At 42.9% G+C, this 19,320-nt stretch overlaps 1 protein-coding gene across 9 annotated transcripts in view; it reads left to right on the top strand.

Annotated features, from left to right (window-relative positions):
* st3gal3b (ST3 beta-galactoside alpha-2,3-sialyltransferase 3b) overlaps positions 1–13,519 on the top strand; it is a 53,283-nt gene extending 39,764 nt beyond the window's left edge. For all 9 annotated transcript variants that reach the window (XM_035171085.2, XM_035171083.2, XM_035171086.2 and 6 more), the window contains 3 exons: positions 6,174–6,320; positions 8,233–8,379; positions 10,541–13,519. In XM_035171085.2, the coding sequence (XP_035026976.1) occupies positions 6,174–6,320; positions 8,233–8,379; positions 10,541–10,630 (384 nt within the window). In that variant the 3' untranslated portion in view covers positions 10,631–13,519. The remainder of the gene's footprint in view (positions 1–6,173; positions 6,321–8,232; positions 8,380–10,540) is intronic.
* The last annotated feature ends 5,801 nt before the right edge of the window (positions 13,520–19,320 follow it).

The raw sequence follows: 19,320 nt of genomic DNA, 5'->3' as shown, positions 1-19,320 counted from the left end.
AAGTAAACGCTATATGGGTCCTTTTTAAAGTCCCAACATCTGTGCAGAAGCCCAAAGTAGCATGCATACATGCATTCATAAACATTTACATACCTGTAAACATAGATTCTGAACATGAACCAAGTGACTAACATAGTGTCTGGATGTCACTGATTACCATGAGTGTTGTGTTTCGAAAATGAGTCACCTACCTAGCCTGCAATGATTAACACTCAGACCTGCACGGGGATCCTCTGGTAGCGTGTTGTCATGTGATGGATGTTCGGTAACTCCGTATTTATTCAAGTTCAAGGAGGACTCTGACTTGTCAAAATAAGTCAAAAGAAAGACAAATTTGTTTCTTTTAAAGTCAGATACCAGCAGGTCCTGCCAGCAGCAATGGCTGTGTGATCTTCCAACATGTCACCTGTTGGTAGGTAGAGACAAGGCTGCACATTTAAGTCCTCAGGGTCACAGTGTCGTCAAGGGTTGGCACCGTTTTTACTTTTGTCGTCATGGGACTGTGGAGACGAGAGTTTCACACAGCGGATAACCTCAGGGTAAAACAGAAAGCGCTGACTGAGGGCAGAGGTCATGGTATGAGTCAGGAAAACCCAAAGCACAAGCAAACTGGTGAACGGTTCAGATTCCTATTTGAAAGTGAAAAAATTAACCAAAGCTGTGAAGAATATTAGCTCTGTGGATATAAAAATAGTCGTAATCCCCTCTACTGTGCTCCGAGCCATTTACCACTACTCTGGAAAAACCTCTCTTCCCTTCAAACATTTTTTTCCCGAAACGGTTCCTCCTCAGTGGAGCACTTATGTGGTGAGACACTGCAACTTGTAAACTCAAAGGTCCGACATGTACACAGTGCTAACGACCTCCAGACAAACTTAATTGTGATTGTTAGCAGTTTGGGGGCTGCCGTTTTTGTTTTTAAATTGCTTAAAGTCTACCTTCCGGAATCCAGTCCACCTCGAGTCGTCCTCTCTATAAACATCAAACGCACAAACCACATCCTCACACAGCTACTTACGGGACTGAAGAGCCCAGATATAGTCAAATTTATATGGTCGCTGCTTATCAGAGAAGCAGGGATGCATCATTCCAGCCGTGAGATTGTTGTGGGCAACACTCGAGAGCAGGTCATTTAGATTTCAGATATGTTCTGTATCTTGCAACGAGATGGTTTGGAGTTCTTCTCCTCTTTCCCCCTCTCAGTGCACTCCTACACAGTGCTCCACATTTCACTCAGTCCCTCAGGAGCCATAAACTGACAGAAAACTATAAACGGAAGGCTTTAAACCACGCTGTTTCTTAATTGGGCTTTTTTGACTTTCGTGGAATGAAATGCAACTTGGGTATATTTTCATCTTTTGTTGTGCCTGCGTGTTTTGAAAACAGTTGCGTAGGAACAGCGTTGGGTAGTAATTTTCACATATTTAAAAAATGTCGTGCTTTTTCCATTTTAGCACTGGTCATTGTTCTGAAGAATCTTAATCTCTCCCTTTTTTTCCCGTCCGTTTGATCCGTCACTTCTCTTGGCCTACAGTAGCTCCTGTCCTCACCTGCTGACATTGTCTTTCTAATCCCGTGTTTATCTACTTTGGTGTTGGTCTGTGTGTAGCTGGAATTCTCCTACAGGTGCAAAATTACAAGACAAATACACTGTAAAGCCGTAGGCATAGTTTACACACGTGACGTTAAGAGGCAGTGCTTTTATAGTAATTGTCTGATACATTTTAAGTGCCGTCTTAACCTCCTATCTATTGAAGAATCTGTGCTGAAGAGCTGTTCATACATTACATTCATGCACAAGCACAAATATACAACCCAGCATCCTGACTATTAGTTATGTGTGGGGATCAAATGTTTCAGTTACTGCTGTAGCTCAGGCATTAAGTGAAGTTGGGATTAATTGTACAAATTTGTCTTCCCGTCCATTTTCCACTGTCCACTTTGATTCCACTCAACCAGGATCTCTGAGTCTGGATTTGTTCTAAAGCTGTCAGATTTGTACGCTTCGATGATTCAGAGGTGTGGGACCTTTTCTTGGACAACAGTCACATCCAAATACACGTTTTCACAAGTTGCCACTGTGGCCTACCTGGTTCTGTGAAACATCATGTGGAGCAAGGGGGTTGTGACAGTTCTTTTCTGGTGCCGTGTCATTCATCAGAACTATTTTTCCTCCTCATTGGCTCATAATCTCAGAAGCACTGCCAAGATCTGTCAGTATCCTGACAACACCAGGCTTTTACTAAGGGTGCCTCTGCGATTATGGCAACAGACTCATCTCCAGACCAACTCTTAAACCCCACTTGGTACAGTATTGTGCAGTGTGAAGATTAATCGTCTGGGAGGTGTTAAAGTATGAATTCTCAGATGGGAACAAATTAAGGCTCAGAGATTCACAATGATTCCAATAGACTGTTTAAAGTAGGCTACAATAGATTGTCATGATAATGCATAATGTTTTTACTCTAGAAATATTTTGTGCCTCATACACATATAACTGTTTATTCATGGATCCTGAATACTCGTGAATCAGGATGCCTACTACAAAGAAAACGTTATCCACTCGTTTTAACAAGTTTTTCACATTGTTTTTCTTCATTTGAAGTTTTGCTGGCGTTCTCAATGCATCATCTTATTGCGTCCTCTTCCTATGCAATTAATTATCAAATTTGTGCCACCATCTGTTTTTCTGTATTTGGATTAAAACTTGCATTAGTTACCATTTTCTTATTTATAATTTTTTATTATTATTACTGTTAAAAATCTGCTCTAAATTTGGATGTAACCGTTACTTATGTCGATACAAGGAGAATTGGTTTGCCCTACTTTACCTTCTGGCAATGTAAGGCCGACCCCTCTACCGTCCATCTCATTGCTTTGCAAACAATTAAGTCTCCAAGTTCAAGGTTGTTTTCACAGGTGCCTTATTGGAGCACACAGCCTTGTGCACACACTTAAATCTAATAATCCAGACCAATTTAACCATAAAGCTGGTGCAGGAGAAGGGAAACAGCCATTTCCTCTCTGACCACTGTCAAGCTGCACACTTCTGTTCACCTTTGAGCATGTGTGTGTCAGGGCCTGGTGAGTAAGAGGTATACCACTCTGCGAGCTTCCTGTTCAGTCCATGTTCAAATGCTTCCAACGCAGCGCTGTTTCTCTAAACTAGGGCAAACAAACTAGTCCACAGTGGAAGCAACATCCTGTTCCCTGGAGGTTATTTGCCAAAGCTTTGAGTAGTCTTGCCGCATGATCCACCACTGATAGTACAGTGATTTACTTGCTTTGAACTTTTACTGAACCAGAACTGGAAAATCAGTGTCTTTGCTGTTGTCGTGATCAACAATGTCACATTCGTTGATGAGTCCCAGCCACTGCTGCTACAGAGCGCCTGTCGTCTGTTTTAATCAGAGTCTATTAATATTGAATGTATCCTGTTTCCAAATTGCACCAAATTCAATAGTGCATTTCATTAGCTGTGCAACAATTATCAAGCCAAGTGTGAAGCTGATACGATGAACAATTCTCGAGATACGTAAATAGATTATGCTTCCAGGCATAATCTGTTGGGAACAACTTTACACAAAACATGTTTTTGGCCATATCTCAAGAATTTGTACCCTAATTATGACACAATTCTGTCTCACAATGTCTCATAGGATGAGCTTATGAAATATATCGAGAAGGTCAAAGGTCGACTCCACTGTGACATCATGATGTTCTGCCAAACACTTTTCAAGCGATTATTCAACACCCTAACTCGGGAACATGAAGGGGAGATTAGGTCGGATTCTGAATTGGTGACACCAACCTTTGTGCCCACCTTTTTAAAAACTGGTTGTGTAGAACTTCTATACTGCCTGGTTGAAGACTGATAATTAGTTGCTTCCCTGCAGCAACATGCATATTTGAAGCATTGTTTGCTGTCACGGCTGCAACTGTACAACTATCAGATCAGCTTTATTTGTCAAATGTGAACATATACAGGGAATTTGACTGTTTTATGCTTTTCTCTGTGTGATGACTTCAAAGTCTCCACTACATTTATTGTCGGAGTCTGGACAGACATGGTTGTAAACCGCACTTCAAATGGTTGGCAAAGGTTTAAACCACAAAGCAGTAATTCTAGTTTACCCAGATGAGGTTTGACTTCTTATTAAAACTTGCCATGTTGCATATTTAAATATTCATACCCAGTAGCCACAAACAGTCTTCATTGCTGAGATCTAAATGTGCCGTCTAAGGAGGGTTGAGTTTTATCATTAACTCTCCCTGACCATTGCAACAACAAGTGGTCTGAGTTAGAGATGTTTGAATGTAAGCAACGTTTTACATTCCTAAACTCACAACAGCAGCCTCCACCCCCTCCCTCTCTGCAGACCTGAATCCTTACATACTAATTGCTCTTAACATTTGTCAAAGCCACCTGTACTTGTCTGAATATCTTGAAAGAGATCCCCACCCCGCCCCGTCACATGCGTGTCTATGTACATGTCGGGTCATAAGCTGTGTAAAGCGAGGGGTGTGTGTTGTGTGTCATTAGCTTCTCCCCTTCCTAGAAATAAAGAAAAAAATGCATTACTTTCTTTATTCAGCGTACACAGACGCGCACACATCCAAACAGCGCTGCTAAATAGATTCCTGGCAAACACAAGCTGTGTTGACAGGAGAGATGAGCTGCTGTTCCTGTTGCAGCTTGCCGAAGGCACAGAGCTGGGCCCGCGTTCAAAAAGAGCCGCCACTGTTGAAGCCACAAAGCCAGCAGACTTGTTGCTACTGCCTCTGCCAACACGCATGCACGCACACACACATGCACCCACTCACACACACACACACGGTCATGCATTGCTGTATTAAAGGCGACCGGGCGGGTGCTTCACTATTTGAACAGGTGATTCCTCTTCACATCTGCTGACCCTGTGGATTCATGCCTTTTAGGAACTCACGCTGTCAGTCAAGTCAATCACGCACTGCTAGTTTGTTACACTATAATGTTGTTTATCATTTGAAGTAATGCTGCAAATCTGCTTGCCTTGATAGACGCATCATTAGGACTAGATTTTGTTCAAAATTGTCTTTTTTAAAATTTTTATAAATATATATCATATATGACAGAATATGACTCGGGTCCTGTTCTGGTGTGACTGAGTTGAGTAAGTGTGTTTCATTAGAGTTACATAATTTTATTCAGGTGGAGACGTGGGTCTGTCTGACAGGTTGCCCTAGCGACTGATGATGATTGCCTTTTCGTAAAAAGACCTGAGGTCTCGCAGAACACCCTCGGGTCAAGGTGCGATTTGGACCATTTCCTGTCAAATGCCACATTTAACCTTGGATGTTGGCTGGCAAAACCGTTTTGGGGGTTTTTGATTTACCAACTGCATGTCTAACAACAAATCAGGGTTTACTTTAAAATCATGCAATCCACTGATATATCCTCCATCAAGCCTAATCATTAATGCCATGTGCAACTTTTGCACTCTGTAAAACTCAAAACGCAGCAAGTTCTGACAGAGAATATCAGGATATTTAGGAAATTTAAGAAATGCAAAAAATCCTGCTCGGGTGTGTCCTAATGAAATCATCATCATTGGTATTGATATTACTTAGTTTTCTGCCTGACTTACTAAATCAGTAGGACAAGAACTTATATAGTTATAACATAAACATTTTTATTATGTTGAAATATAAGTTAAACAGAATGCAAGTGAGTTAAAAAAGTAATACACAAGATGCTTTTTTACCTCAGAAACCTCTTTCTCTGCACACATGTAATTTGGGGAAAAGAGGGACTGCAAAGCAGAATCTTGTGAGCACTCCAGGCCGGCTGCACCCCTCACCCACTGCTAGACTCCCCCCTCCGAGGGGTCGTAATTATCGATGTCCTGCGAGCCCCTCACCCTGACTTCATCCATTAAGAGACCCAAAAGCCATTTCCCTAATCAGTGCTAGAAGGGGTCTGGCTTCTGGTTGGCTCCTGTGTTTTATGTCAGTGTTACAGAGGATAATCTCACTTTGATGTTGGCTTGGTAAATTGTGGAGGTGTCATCATGTGAACGTGTGAATGTGTTTTATGTACATGACTTTGATCTTATAGAGGGAAAAAACAGTCCAGTGCTTTCGACTAATGTACATTTTTCTGTTTTTCCTTCCTTCTCTTTGTGTTTCCTCAGAGGGGCACAGAGGGTTTCTGGAAGTCGGTGGCTCACTATGTACCTCGGGAGCCGACCGAGATTAGAATCCTGAACCCCTACTTCATCCAGGAAGCTGCCTTCCAGTTCATTGGCCTGCCCTTCAACAATGGCATCATGGGCAAAGGGGTAAGACACCAGCCAAAATATTCTACACACATATCAGTACCGCAATGTTAGATGGCAACAGCACCGTGATTTGAACAGTAGCCTCTTTTCAATAATTAATGGCAGGAAAAATACAAAGGTTTTTCTGGAGTCATTTAAAGCTAGGGTTGATAAGTTGTTTCTGAAACACTTCATATCTTATTTGTTGAAATCCTCTTCACATCTCAATAGCCATCAATAAATACAGTCGGTGTCTGTGGCCCTGGCAGGACGATGATGAGCACCACCAAGCATTTCATCCACACCAAATCAAATGATTTGCTGGGGTATCTGTCACTGTTTGACCTGCATGGCTGCGTGCACCCTGCTCATGCTGTCACTGCGCATGACCAGGGAGACAAACACTGCTGAAGTAGAGACAAATGCCAGAAGTTAGCGAGTGAAGCAAAGTCAGGTTCTAGCAGTTGTCAGGCAGTGCATCTACAGGAGCTTGGATTATGTATCATACCATATTTAACCATATGTAGCAAAGATGTGGCCTCCAGCGTGCTTTTTGTAAAAATAGGTTTTCTGTATGTGTATATGATTAACTCTTCAGTTGTATTTTACTCTAATACATTTCCTTTTTCATCTTAGTTTTGAAGACTTTCTTTACATCAGAAAGAACCTCTACCATTTTCTAAGATGTTGGTTACACTGGTTCAGTCTAAACCCAACTTTACTGTTATTTTAATTCAGTGTTAGCATTTTGCTCACGAGTCGTGTTTGTATGGACCTGAGACACACAAGAACATTTGGATATAGAAGTATCAGTCTGTGGCCACCAACCAGGGCAGACAGCAGAAAAATACAAACTCAACACCACAGAGTGCTGTGATCTGTTGGTAGGTAGGGAGGGAATATTATTAGAGAAATGAGTGTATCACTGCAGCTCTGCCCTCTGGGGCCACCAGAACACCCCTGCATGAACTCCCCCCTGCAACATGTGTTCAGCATGTGGGCATCTGGCGTGTGTGTGTATGTATGTGTGTATGTATGTATGTGTGTGTGGTCATGTGTGTGTTTGTGACTGCGTGCAGCGCTGTCTCATACAATACAAGCTGCAGAGTTGTATGATTTGGTTCGTTCTTTCAATACAACACCCTCCTGTCTTTCTTACGACCATCAGAGGGTATGTTTATGTACATGAAAATGAATGAGGAGGTCTATTTATCATATACGTGTGTGTGTGTGTGTGTGTGTGTGTGTGTGTGTGTGTGTGTGTGTGTGTGTGTGTGTGTGTGTGTGTGTGTGTGTGTGTGTGTGTGTGTGTGTGTGTGTGTGTGTGTGTGTGTGTGTGTGTGTGTGTTTTTAAATTAATCTGTATTAGAACACGCAGTAGGGGGTTGGCCAGCTGCTAGTTCAGCTCCACCTACCCTGAGGGCTGCAAATCAGGGTAATGGTTTTAAATGGGGCCTCCCTCCACTCTTTCTTCTGGACCCGCTTTTTTTTTTTTTCTTCCAACACACACTCATTTTTTCTCTCTCTCGTTCTCCAACATCCACACACATAATTACACACACACACACATCCACTATACCCCCCAGATCTCTGGCAGCCCAGGGCAGTTAGGAAGCACAGTTCAACCCTGTAGATCACTGTCGTAGCAGGGGTCTGCAGGGGTCGTGTCTTAAAGGTAATAGTTAATCACCAAGTGCTCAAAGTCAGTTAGCAGCGATGCAGCAGAACAAAGACAGAGGCATAAATGAGGAAGGGAAGCAGATACACTAGCGGGTGTGGACATCTGTCTCAGAATTAGCTGGATATGTTAATACTACATATATGTTTAGTCCATATTGATGCCTGTGTTAGATAAAATAAAACTTAGTTCTAATGCTCCGTGTGCATCTGTATTTTAATGATCTGACAGACTGTGTCTCTGCTTTTACTATAGAACATTCCAACTCTAGGAACAGTGGCTATAACGATGGCACTGCATAACTGTGATGAGGTGGCCGTGGCAGGTTTCGGCTATGACATGAACACGCCCCATGCACCTCTCCACTACTATGAGACTGTCAAGATGTCTGCCATTAAAGAGGTGAGTGTCTGAACATCTGAGAACAGAACTTATTTCAGATATTCAGAGTGTTCTTAAATTGTCCGATTTTTCAATAAAATGTGGTGCGACATTCTAATGAGAACAGCGTGTGTGCTTAATGAAGAATATGTAAAGAAACAAACAACTAATCTTGGTTGAAGATGGACCACCAGTCCTGTGGAGGTTGAGGGGGAATTGAAAAGGCTTACAGCCAAAGTTCACTCACTTTCTATTTGGGCTGAGAGTGATATTGGTCCAAGAATGGTGGTGCATGATTTCAATTCATCTCTGCTTTTGCAAAGATATTTCAGTGTTTGCAACATAGCCTCTGTGCAGCCTGCTTAGTCACATTTCTTATGTTTGAGTGAAGCACATAATGATAAATTAAACATTTTTAAAGTTTGCTTTATTCTTTTGCTTTAAAGGCACTTAAAACATGGTGGGGACTGTACTCAAAAATATCCCATGTAATAAAAACTAAAACTGTTAAAGGTCCAGTGTGTAAGATTTAGGTGAAAGGGATCTATTGGCAGAAATTGATACAAAATAATCCTAGTGATGTTTTCACTAGTGTGTTTAAAATGGGCCATTTACATTATTAGTTAGTATTCAGCTGCAACATGCAACATCACCACTAGATGTCACTAAATTCTACACACTGAACCTTTAACACCATAAACTAAATGGGATTATAAGAGGAAAACACATTTAGAAAAATTTAAACTGTAATATCCCTGGATTGAAGCATTACTACTCTTTTATTAGTCACTTTATTAAGACGCTTCACTGTTAGCGCACGGTTTGAATAAGCATTTTCTAAACGCTCTCATTATGGACCCCTCTCTGCTCCATCAGTCAAGTTCCTCTCTGTGTTTACACTAAAACCCAGTGGAATCAAAGATGTCACCCGTGTGCTGACGTGTGTAAACCATGAGCTCAGTATGATGATAACCTTTGTCTAAACTCCCCCTGAACCTTTGGTATTTATTATCATCTTCATCATCAACATTGTCATCATCAGCCACACATGGCTAATTAAGGGGAACACTTTAACCGCCGCCAGTGCCTGGGGTTGTTTAATTTTCTGGGACCATGCGGCCGCTGAGCAGTGAAATCCTCCACTTTTATTCCACTACTTTGAGAAAGAGCTTGTTTCCTATCTGGATGGAGAAAAGCCAAAGAGCCACAGAAATCCTGTAACACCTGCTGTGGTATATCTTGAGTTCTGTTATCTCACAGCTAAACAAGTTTTAAATTGATTTGATAAAGCAGTTATTATTATCGTTTATAATAATGGATCAAATGACTTAACAAAAAGTGACAATCACCTTACTCTAAATCTTGGTAATTCCCGTAGTTCTTGGCATCTTGAAACTTATTTAGTTGGTTTTACATTCTACAACTTCAAGCCCTAATGTAAATGCTAAATAGTACCAGCTCTCAGTTTTCATCAACACTTAACATTTCACCTCTGTCCTTGACTTGGCCTGCTTGCGTAGAGAAGCTAAAGAAGCGTTTTGCAGATAGATTTCCAAAGACATTTTTCCTGACCTCAAAAAATTAAGAAGGTATAAATTTGTAATTCAATGTGACTGAAAAAAGGTTGATTTTATGAAATCATGTTTCTGATGCTCACACTGGCTCATTGTTCCTTGTGTGACCCATCACGCAGAGATGTGGTTGGAGGTTTGACTCTGAGCCTGTAGAAGAGTCTTAAACTGGGTCTGACTCTTGCAGGGCCCAGCCTAGCTTTCTGCAGTTTCTTATTTTTTTTCCCCATTTTTTTTCCTACTCCTATTCCCTCCTGTATATTTCTTCCTTTACCATTTACCTCCTTCATTTGCTCTCTGTTGTTCTTCAAACCTCAATCCCAAAGCACCACACAGGAACCAGGAGCTTAGGTTACATGTTGACCCACTGGACAGAGTCCTCCTAGCACAGCAGGGAGGAAAAACAGCTTTACACTTTCAAATGTACACCTACACATATAGATACTGGGAATATGAAACCCCCAAACTAACACACGCTTGTGGCTCAGTGCATATAACAATGCATTTGTTATGAGTGCTGCTTAGTGTGGTCTGTATAGTTGTCTTCCTACTTCTGCTGTGATGTTGTACGACTCATTTTTTTTTTCTTTTCTCCTCTGGTTCTCCCACAGTCATGGACACACAACATATCCAAGGAGAAGGACTTCCTTCGCAAACTGGTTAAGGCCAACGTCATCACAGACCTGACCAATGGTATCTGAGTTTACAACCCACCTACAGTCTCCCTCGGCCTTTCCCAAAGGACTTTCAGATCAGGAAGCTGGGAAAAGGATCAACCCAGGGAGAGAAAAAACGACCCGTATTTGGGTGGCCTGCACACTGCCGGGGATTTTATATCAAAGGAGAATATTAGAAAATCAAAAGATACAGGAGGGTTTCTGTGGAGAGTTGCACACATGTGCCTTCTGAACCAAAGACTCCTGCTGATTGAAGTGGGGGTGGCGAGGGGTCCCGGGGAGGACTGGATCTGCCTTGTTCCTGTCTCACCATAAGACAGCCGCAGAAAAGCTCCGCCGGCCCCCGTGCTCCAACGTTTACCACTTCACATCACTTAATTCACTAGTAAGAGCGGAGGTGACATGTTGACAAAGCAGATGTCAGAAGTTCAGCTTGACTTACTGGCTAACTTGACGAAGGGACAGAGGAGAAAGGAATGAAAAAGAGGACTGTCACGGAGATGGGTTGAGTATTAGCAGTGCCAAATGTACCTCGTACAGGGGAGAGGTCGCCCTACTCTCCTTTTTGCCGCCTGAATGTATTCACTTTCCTCAGTGTAAATATCAAAGATTTTTACTGTGCTTTTTAATGAGCTGCAGCAGCCCCCCGCCCCACATCTGCCATTTGTCCATTCAACCATTCATTCATCCACCTTCTTGCCAACAGCAGATAAATCAGTGAGAGGCACCTGCCACACAGACTGGTGTCACTTTGACTCATTGACATAGTGTTAAATTAAAGTACAGACTTGAGTTCCTGAAGTGTTTTCTGTAGAGAGATTGTGTTAGTGACTCAATAACCAGGTGCTTGTTCAGTTGACTCTCCGCACAGAGCAGCTCTGTTCCCTGAGGTCTCATGTGGCTGCTTGGTTTAGATGTGAGGCCAAAAGTAAGAATAAATCACTTGAAAGTTTTCAATTAAAACAAAATTTGCTTTATCTTTATTTAGATTTTAGCTTTTTTTTTAGTGTTTTTCACTACAGTGGATAGGAAGCACATTAGGACTAATGCATGTTAATTATTTTATTCAGAATTATTTAAAGTCAGCCAGCTCTGGCAGGTGAGCCATGAAGTCAATTTGGACACTACATCTCTCTCTTCTCCTCTTTGTCTGTTCATTAACGCCACGGTACTGTCTCCATCACTTCATCAGCTGCGAGCCCTCGGGCCTCAGCGGAGACGTGCAGCATTGTAACGTACGTTTTGTCCCGGTCGAGGACGATCCCTCTCCCAAACCTCCTGTTGCTGCAGACTTTTTTGGTTCTTCAGTAAATGGTGAAATCTTGGATTGTAGAATATAAAAAAATATATATATTTTTTGTTTTTAGGGTTAATTTTAATAATTTATTTTGTTACAAAGTCCCAATGTGTGTTGGTCACAGGCAGGCCTGCTTTCCATTGATTTTGTTCAGAAATGACGCAAAAGGTTTGAATTTGTGTTTTGATTTCACCACCATGTGCTTCCTCAGAGACTGCATCTTAAAGGTTTTATGGCAAAAGCAGTGTTGTGATTAAATCCACCGATTTTAATCAGTTTTTAATTGGTTCAGTGTTAAATGTCGACAGCTCTTTCTGTCTGTCTGACGTTCAGCTCACGTTCATATAATTCATTACATTTTCATGAATGAGGTTTTAATAGGCGGGCTTGAGCGCAAACTACATCGTTTGCTGATCAGTCTTTTCAGTATTTATTAACTTCCTTCAAAAAGTGTGAGAATCACACTTTATCATATGAATGAGAAAATCAGCTTTACACAGTGAGGTTGCATTTTTTCATTCTGGTCAAAGAGGGTTTTGCTCTGGTTTTTGTTCTGTTTCTACTTTGTCTTTGGAAGTGCATATTTACTGTACATCGTACTCACACAGGTTCGCTTCCAATACTGTCAATCAGAAAGCTGCTGTTGGTACATCTCTTACATTGCTCCATCACGTCTTCCTTTACTTGATTACGTTTCCACAAACACTGCTGGGACCGTGGAGCCGCCTGTCCGACCCAGTCCCTGCAGAACAGTTCCACGGGGTTTGAAGGAATGGATCATTATTTTTGGAAAACTAGACCCTGTTTGGGTTTTTTTCTTTTTGTGTGTGTGTTTTGGAGCAGTAGCGTAACAGAACAGCTGACCATTGCACTATCACGAGGCGCTCTCAGTGCCTTACACCTCATCACCTGGAAATTGTAGCGAGTCTTGACGCAAGAAAAGTAACCGCAGCTGATTGGGTATGTAGGATGAGCTCCAGGTCAGGACGGGTCACTTCTCATATCTCTCATGTGGGACCAGTCCAGTTCATATCTGTACTATATTAGGGTAGGAAGACTGAAAGCCCCATACTGGTGGTTCTGTGTGTTTTAGCCCATAATCGAAGTATTCTTAGTTTAAGCAAATGATGAAACCAGGAAGGCAACAACTTAGAAGGCAGATAATCAATCTAACATCTACATACTATCTCCTGGTTATTGGTTATTAATAATATAGAATATGTGAAATGTACGCTGAGGTGGTTAAAACACACCAAGCCACCTGTATGGTCTTTGAAGCTTTCAGACTAAGCAGATCCTTGGTTGAAGTGAACCCTTTTTTTTTGGGGGGATTATTCTTGCAGTAGGTTTTTTAATTTTTAATGAATGCTGGAGGAGTTCAAATAGATTGGACCCGAATCGCCTCTTCTAATAATCTGTTCGTAATAAAGCAGAATGTATTAGCTCATCGTATTTATATACTTTTGATTGTTCTTAATTTCATTTTACATTTCACCATCATCAGTGGGGAAAGTCAGTGATCAAAAGTATTACTGTTTGTTTTTATATATATAAATATGAATATATATATATATGGCTTTCTGCATCTCCAACTCAATAAATACGTTTGTAATGGATATTTGCCTGTGCATGTTTGCATCTTTCGATTCTGTCGAGCAACTTGGATATATTTGGATATATATGGACAGCTCAACTGAGATTTCTGTCTTGTTGTATAAACATTTTTCTGTACACTGTGAATTTTCAGTTTATATAGTAAATATTTTTTGATGTATTGAGACGACTTTCTGTTTTTATCTCATGGGGTCACGGGCCCTCGCGTTAATCCAGTGTGCATCAGATGTTCTCCAGTCACATTCAGAGGTGAAAAACTGCAGGAAGCGCACAGTAAAGATGAACGAGGGATGGAGCGGAGGAGTGTGGCGAAGGGGATTTCCTCTGGTGCTCTGTACTCTGTATCTCCTACCTGCAGAGCCAGATGAAATCATTTTTCAATCCTCCATCCACTGGACTTCCTCTCTAATGTAATCTCCTTCTCTCATGTGTGTTTATGTCTGTCTCACTCGGTGTCCCTCTCTGACTCTTGCTTTTCTCCCCTCGCCCACTCTTCTTTCCTTCCCTCGTTTCTCTCTATTTTGCCGTCTGTTCCCATCTCTGTACCACACATTTCTTTCTCTTCACCTGCTCAACTCTGAGCTGGATCTTGTTTCATTGTTGAAGCCCATAGGGACCCATTCAGAACCTGTTGTGCACGTGCGCACACACACAGACACACAAAACACAGACTACTCAGCTGCAGCCGTGAAACTCTCACTCACTTTGACAGACCGCAACATCACCATAAACCAGAGGAGTTCTGCTGAGAGCCATGGAGGGCTGGCCGTCCAGCTGCTGTAGGTCACTGCTGGTGTGAGGTGAGAGAGGACAAAATCCTGAGGGCCCTTCAAGCACCGCTGGACGGTCCCCTCCTGCTGTTGATGGGCTGCCAGAAACCTTTTCGGGGCCCCACTAGTCACGCCTCACTGGTGGCCAAAACCACCAAGCTCTGGCTAGTCTGACTCGACAGATTTCCTGACCTCCGCAGGGTGGGATTGAATGCTCACTCCCCTCAGCAGGAGAATATTTGCCACTGGGGATCTCCCCCCGAGGCAGCTGGCCGGCTGGAGGCGGTCGTTCCTGTTTGTCCGGCGGACAGGGGTATGAGCATGCCTGCACCTCTTCAGCCGATGGGCCTTTTATTCTTGGCGACAGGTTCCCCGCCCCACCTCCTCTCAGTAGGGTTGGAACGGAGAGGCCACGACCTCCGGGCCTGAAATCTAAACTCCTCGTAAAAAGAGTTAGAACGGGGAGAGAAAACACCCATTCAGACAGCCATTTTTTTCTGTGTTTACTTAATGCCGGGTCAGCTGAGATCAGGGAAAACAACATTCCCTTCTCCGCACCGTGTCCCACATTCTGTCAATCTGCCTTTGCGTGTGTGTGTGGATGGGACACACCTACAGGCTGTCATGTACCTGTATCACTGCAGGGAACTGAGTGTTTCTGCTTGTCCTGTCACACTCTGAACTTGTAGTGTAGCAATGATCATTTCTGGCTCATTAGTGATTATCCACAAAGATGGTTTCAGAAACATTTCAAACATTTTCATTGTAATTTTAAAGGACAGCAAGTCCCTGTGTTCGGAAGTTTCTGGCTGTTACAAAAAAGCGCCCGGACACAAGAAGAAAATCGAAAACATCTGTGAGTTCAAACATCTGTACGTCAAAAAAAAAAAATGCACCACTCAGTCAACTTTGGGGTCTTGAGAATGAAGTACCAGGAGACGGTGCAAATGCATTTCAAACAACTTTGATATATGGTGCATGTTGCAACACCTTGCTCATAGTTGGAGTCCTGTCTGGATATGACAATATTTTGCTCATTAATGTCAATACTCCCTGAATTTTCCGCCACATAACAGAAGGATTCTAGCGTCTCCAACAGCTGTTTCATATTTTTCATTCATCTGTCCTTTATTTTGTTGATTAGCCAATAAATTTGATGAATGGTTTAGTCTACAAAATGTCAAAAAATAATAAGGAAGTGTCCATTGAAATCTCTCAGAGGACAAAGTCTAAAACCCCCGGAAAATTTGGTTGACAAAATAATATCGCCATAAGCTCCACTGTGCAGCTGTTCAGGAGTTTTCAGTCGTATCAAATCGTCTTTATGAGCAGATGGAGTTTCATTATTATGAAACCGTAGCTGTTCACTTTAACGACGACTTGTCGTGATGTTGAAGGTTGGGATTCAAATCACTTCTTCATCTGGGAGGTGGCCGTCTCTGGAGCTTTCAATCATGTCACATGATCTTCAACCGCGGATGAAGTTTGCTACTAAACTGACCCTGCGGTGAGATTGTTTGCAGCTACTGCTTTCCAAGCTCAAGAGTCGAGTTTAAAAATCTATTTAAAGCCAACGTGGATGAAAAATGGGAAGTTCTAGGCATCTCCATCTGCTGATGAAGATCATGCAGGATGATAAAAAGCTCCAGGCAGCTCCTAAACGGACACTTCGGTGATGATGGAAACAATTTTGTTCTGTGATCAAGTGACTCAACAAAAAAAAAGACTGGTATTCTTAAGAGTTACGTTGGTCCGTCTGACTTGGATTTGACATTTTATTTTGTACAGTCTTGTTTTAAGAATTGTGAATAATGAATTTGTTGATCCACTGACAGTTTTGAGTCCGGATGAATTTCAACTGGAAGTGCCGAGTATGAGTTCGTATCTCCGCCAAGGCAAACGCCATAAAGTGGGAGAAAAGTCCTTTATCGAAACCACTCCAAAAGTTTAGTGGTTTTTCCTTGGCCCATACCACACCCTGAGGTACTAAGTTTGGAAATGCCTTCACTTTTCTTGCGCCATCATCAGTTCACACCTTTATCTGGTCTAACCATAGGCTGCAAATAAAGATGGACAACATGACCGCTCCCCAAAGCGTCTCACTCACCCGCTGGTGGCCTGCTGCAATAGAGATCATAAACCCTGCCTCCTCCATGTCAGTGGATAGGACGTTGACTAAAATAAAACGTCAAAATACACGTGTAATAAGATTTTTTTATGTGTCTGTCGTTATCACACTGAAATCTGGTCAAGTGCTCATTTTCAGTTATAATCTGAAATATCATGATTGACAGCTGAGAGTGACTCACCAGTGTTCAAGCGCATGTATCAACAGGACCTCACTACCGACTCCAATGGAAGTCCAATGACATTCCCATTAGCCTGAGCTGTACTTTAAGCGCTAGTTGGAAAACATAGGCATGCTAACGTTTTAAACTAAAATAGTGAACATAGTTTACATTATACCTGCTGCTGTTTGGTGCCATGCTACCAGTAGCATTTAGCTTAAAGCAATGGCTTGGCTACAGCCTCACAGAGCTGTTACCTTGGTTGAAATCTCTTACTCTTGTTGCTTTAAAAAAAAAAAGGATCAATTGACTATCAGAATTGTCGCCGTTTGATTTTTGATCATTTCAGACCAGAGGGCCCCTGTGAAGCCCAGCCCTGCCGCCCTCTGCAGCTCCCAGGGTGTGTGCATTCTCTTCATCTATCCACAGAATCAGGCTTCTAATCATAAAACCATGTGCCGACACCATGCTGTTGGATTTGTTTGTATGCTCAGTGATAGAACAAACCTGGAGGACGCCTGCAGGAATGCAGTTTTGAAACGCAGCTTTGAAATGCTCTGATGAATTATAAATTACTGCAGATTTATTTGGGCTACATTCACTTGTTGAGCTAATGTGGAAACACACAGTTATGCAGTTCAGTGTTTTGCTCCTCCTGCTACAGTACGACTCTGTCCCACACATTTGGGTGGGGGTGGTGTGGTGTGGTGGGTGGGGGGGCTTTGGACAGTGTGCTGGATGAGGGGAGTTCCCACTTGAAAACGTAAAAACAAACTTCAAAACCTGGAGGAGGCCCAAGAAAAGAAAGTCACCTTTGGGGTAGAGCGAGAGCACAAAGAGACGGAGAGAAAGGTCAAGTGGGGATAGCGCTGACCTCTGCCCCGAGAAGAAACCAGAGAAACTGGGAATAAAAAATGTAAAAAAAAGTTTAACTGTCTTTAACATCTGGAACAGTCGCTCTCCTTTATTCCTCTCGGTTTCCCCTTCAGCATCACCACCCAAAATCCAAACCACCCACCCTCTTCCCCGTCCCTCTGGACTTGGACAGACTCAGGACAATAAGGGCCCAGACCAACGGCTTATATCCATGGCAACCACAACTCATCCCAAAGGTACACCAGTATGTTTTGGAGAATAGTTTATATTTTCATGTTTTAAAAAAAAAATCAGTTTTATATTCTTGCAAGGAAGTTAAAAATTCCAGCATCATGTTCCTGTGGCTCGCTAAAGACCTGTGCGTGTGTGTGTGTGTGTGTGTGCTGGTGATATGTTTGTTGTGCTTGTATGGGGTTTAACTGTGGGTTCACAAACAGTGTCATGGTGCAAATCCCTCTCACAAAGCTGAACAGGTTAATCACCAGCGCACACTGTGATGGATGACGAACACACACTTCTGAAACAGACACACACTTCTTGAATTTGTGGAGCCCTCTGCTGAAACGGTTGTTGACTCTAAGTTTACACAGTGGTTCGTTTTTATGGAGGATCTTATTTCCCTCTGGAGGTTTTTATCTCATCTTTTTATGAAGAACAGTGTCATGCCTTGGCAGCAGAGGCAGCGGGATGTGTGTGGTAATCTTTCAAGCGTGTCTCGAGGAGTAGGAAACTGCAGTTTTTATAATCCTGATCACAAATATTAAATTTTTATTATCTTCCCTTCCCTCCGGTTGTTATTGAGCTCATCCTTATTATCTGATGGTACATTCCTGCATGTCATGCACCTCGGCTGTTTGCATTGTTGCCTTGTTGGTTGCGACTATAAATAGTGGCGTGGCAGAGACCAGGATCCTCCCTGCATTTGTCTCTGCCTCGGCACAGAGAGTGGGCCCGGAGAGGGAAGCTAAGGAGCTGTTTACCCAGCCTTTGTGCTCGTCAGGCCTCAGTGTTTGCCCTGCAGGGAGTGCCCCAGCTGGAGGGCCCTTCTGTGTGTCGGAGGGTGGGTGGGTGAGTGGAGTGGGGTGGCAGGACAGAACGGGACAATCCTGCGAGTTGGAGGGTGGAGAATATCTGGGGGCTCCATAAGTTGAGAGTGTGTTTGGGGTGCAGCGAGCTGGAGCATTGGCGTGGCCATCGTTCAGGATGGTGACAGCAGGTGACACTGAAGAGGCCAGGGAACGACTGACTGAGCAAACACGTGAAGTAGAGAGGCAAACATGCCCCAAGTGTGTGTATGTGTGTGTGTACAGAGTGAAGGCCTACAGGTGTTCACAGTCAGCCATGCATGTGTGGATGGAAGAATTTCTTAACTGGCCCACTGGGCGCAGACCCAGAGGATCAGGGGTCAGGAGGCCAAGTCTGACAGGACTGTATTTCTAGTTGGAAAGCCAACCAATCGAAAACAAAGAGATGGAAAAAGACCACAAAGAGAGTCAAAACAACTACGACGGCTCACAACACAACTACGAAAAGATGCATGACATCCAAAGTGAGATGCAAAAAAACCCTTCCAGTCTGGGTATCTTGCTCTCATAGGGAGGGTGCTCTTACACGTCTGTGCCCAGGGGCGCATTGCCTCACAATCCATGCATTTGAGTCTCTCCATGCTTTCTCTGTCTGTGTGTGCGCGAGTACAAGTGGAACATAGTGACACACTCTGTGTAAACACTGAGGGACACATGTCACATCTCCTTCTTCCACTGGAGCCCTTTTCCAGAAACGCTCCATGACCGTCCTCTGTGACAATCACTCCCCCCTTTCCTCCCTCCCTCCCTCCCTCCCTGCTGCTCTCCCTCCCTCTCTCCTCCC

This window comes from Hippoglossus stenolepis, chromosome 11, assembly GCF_022539355.2.
Source record: "Hippoglossus stenolepis isolate QCI-W04-F060 chromosome 11, HSTE1.2, whole genome shotgun sequence".
NCBI classification, from domain to species: domain Eukaryota; kingdom Metazoa; phylum Chordata; class Actinopteri; order Pleuronectiformes; family Pleuronectidae; genus Hippoglossus; species Hippoglossus stenolepis.
This window is presented reverse-complemented; position numbering and strand designations above follow the sequence as displayed.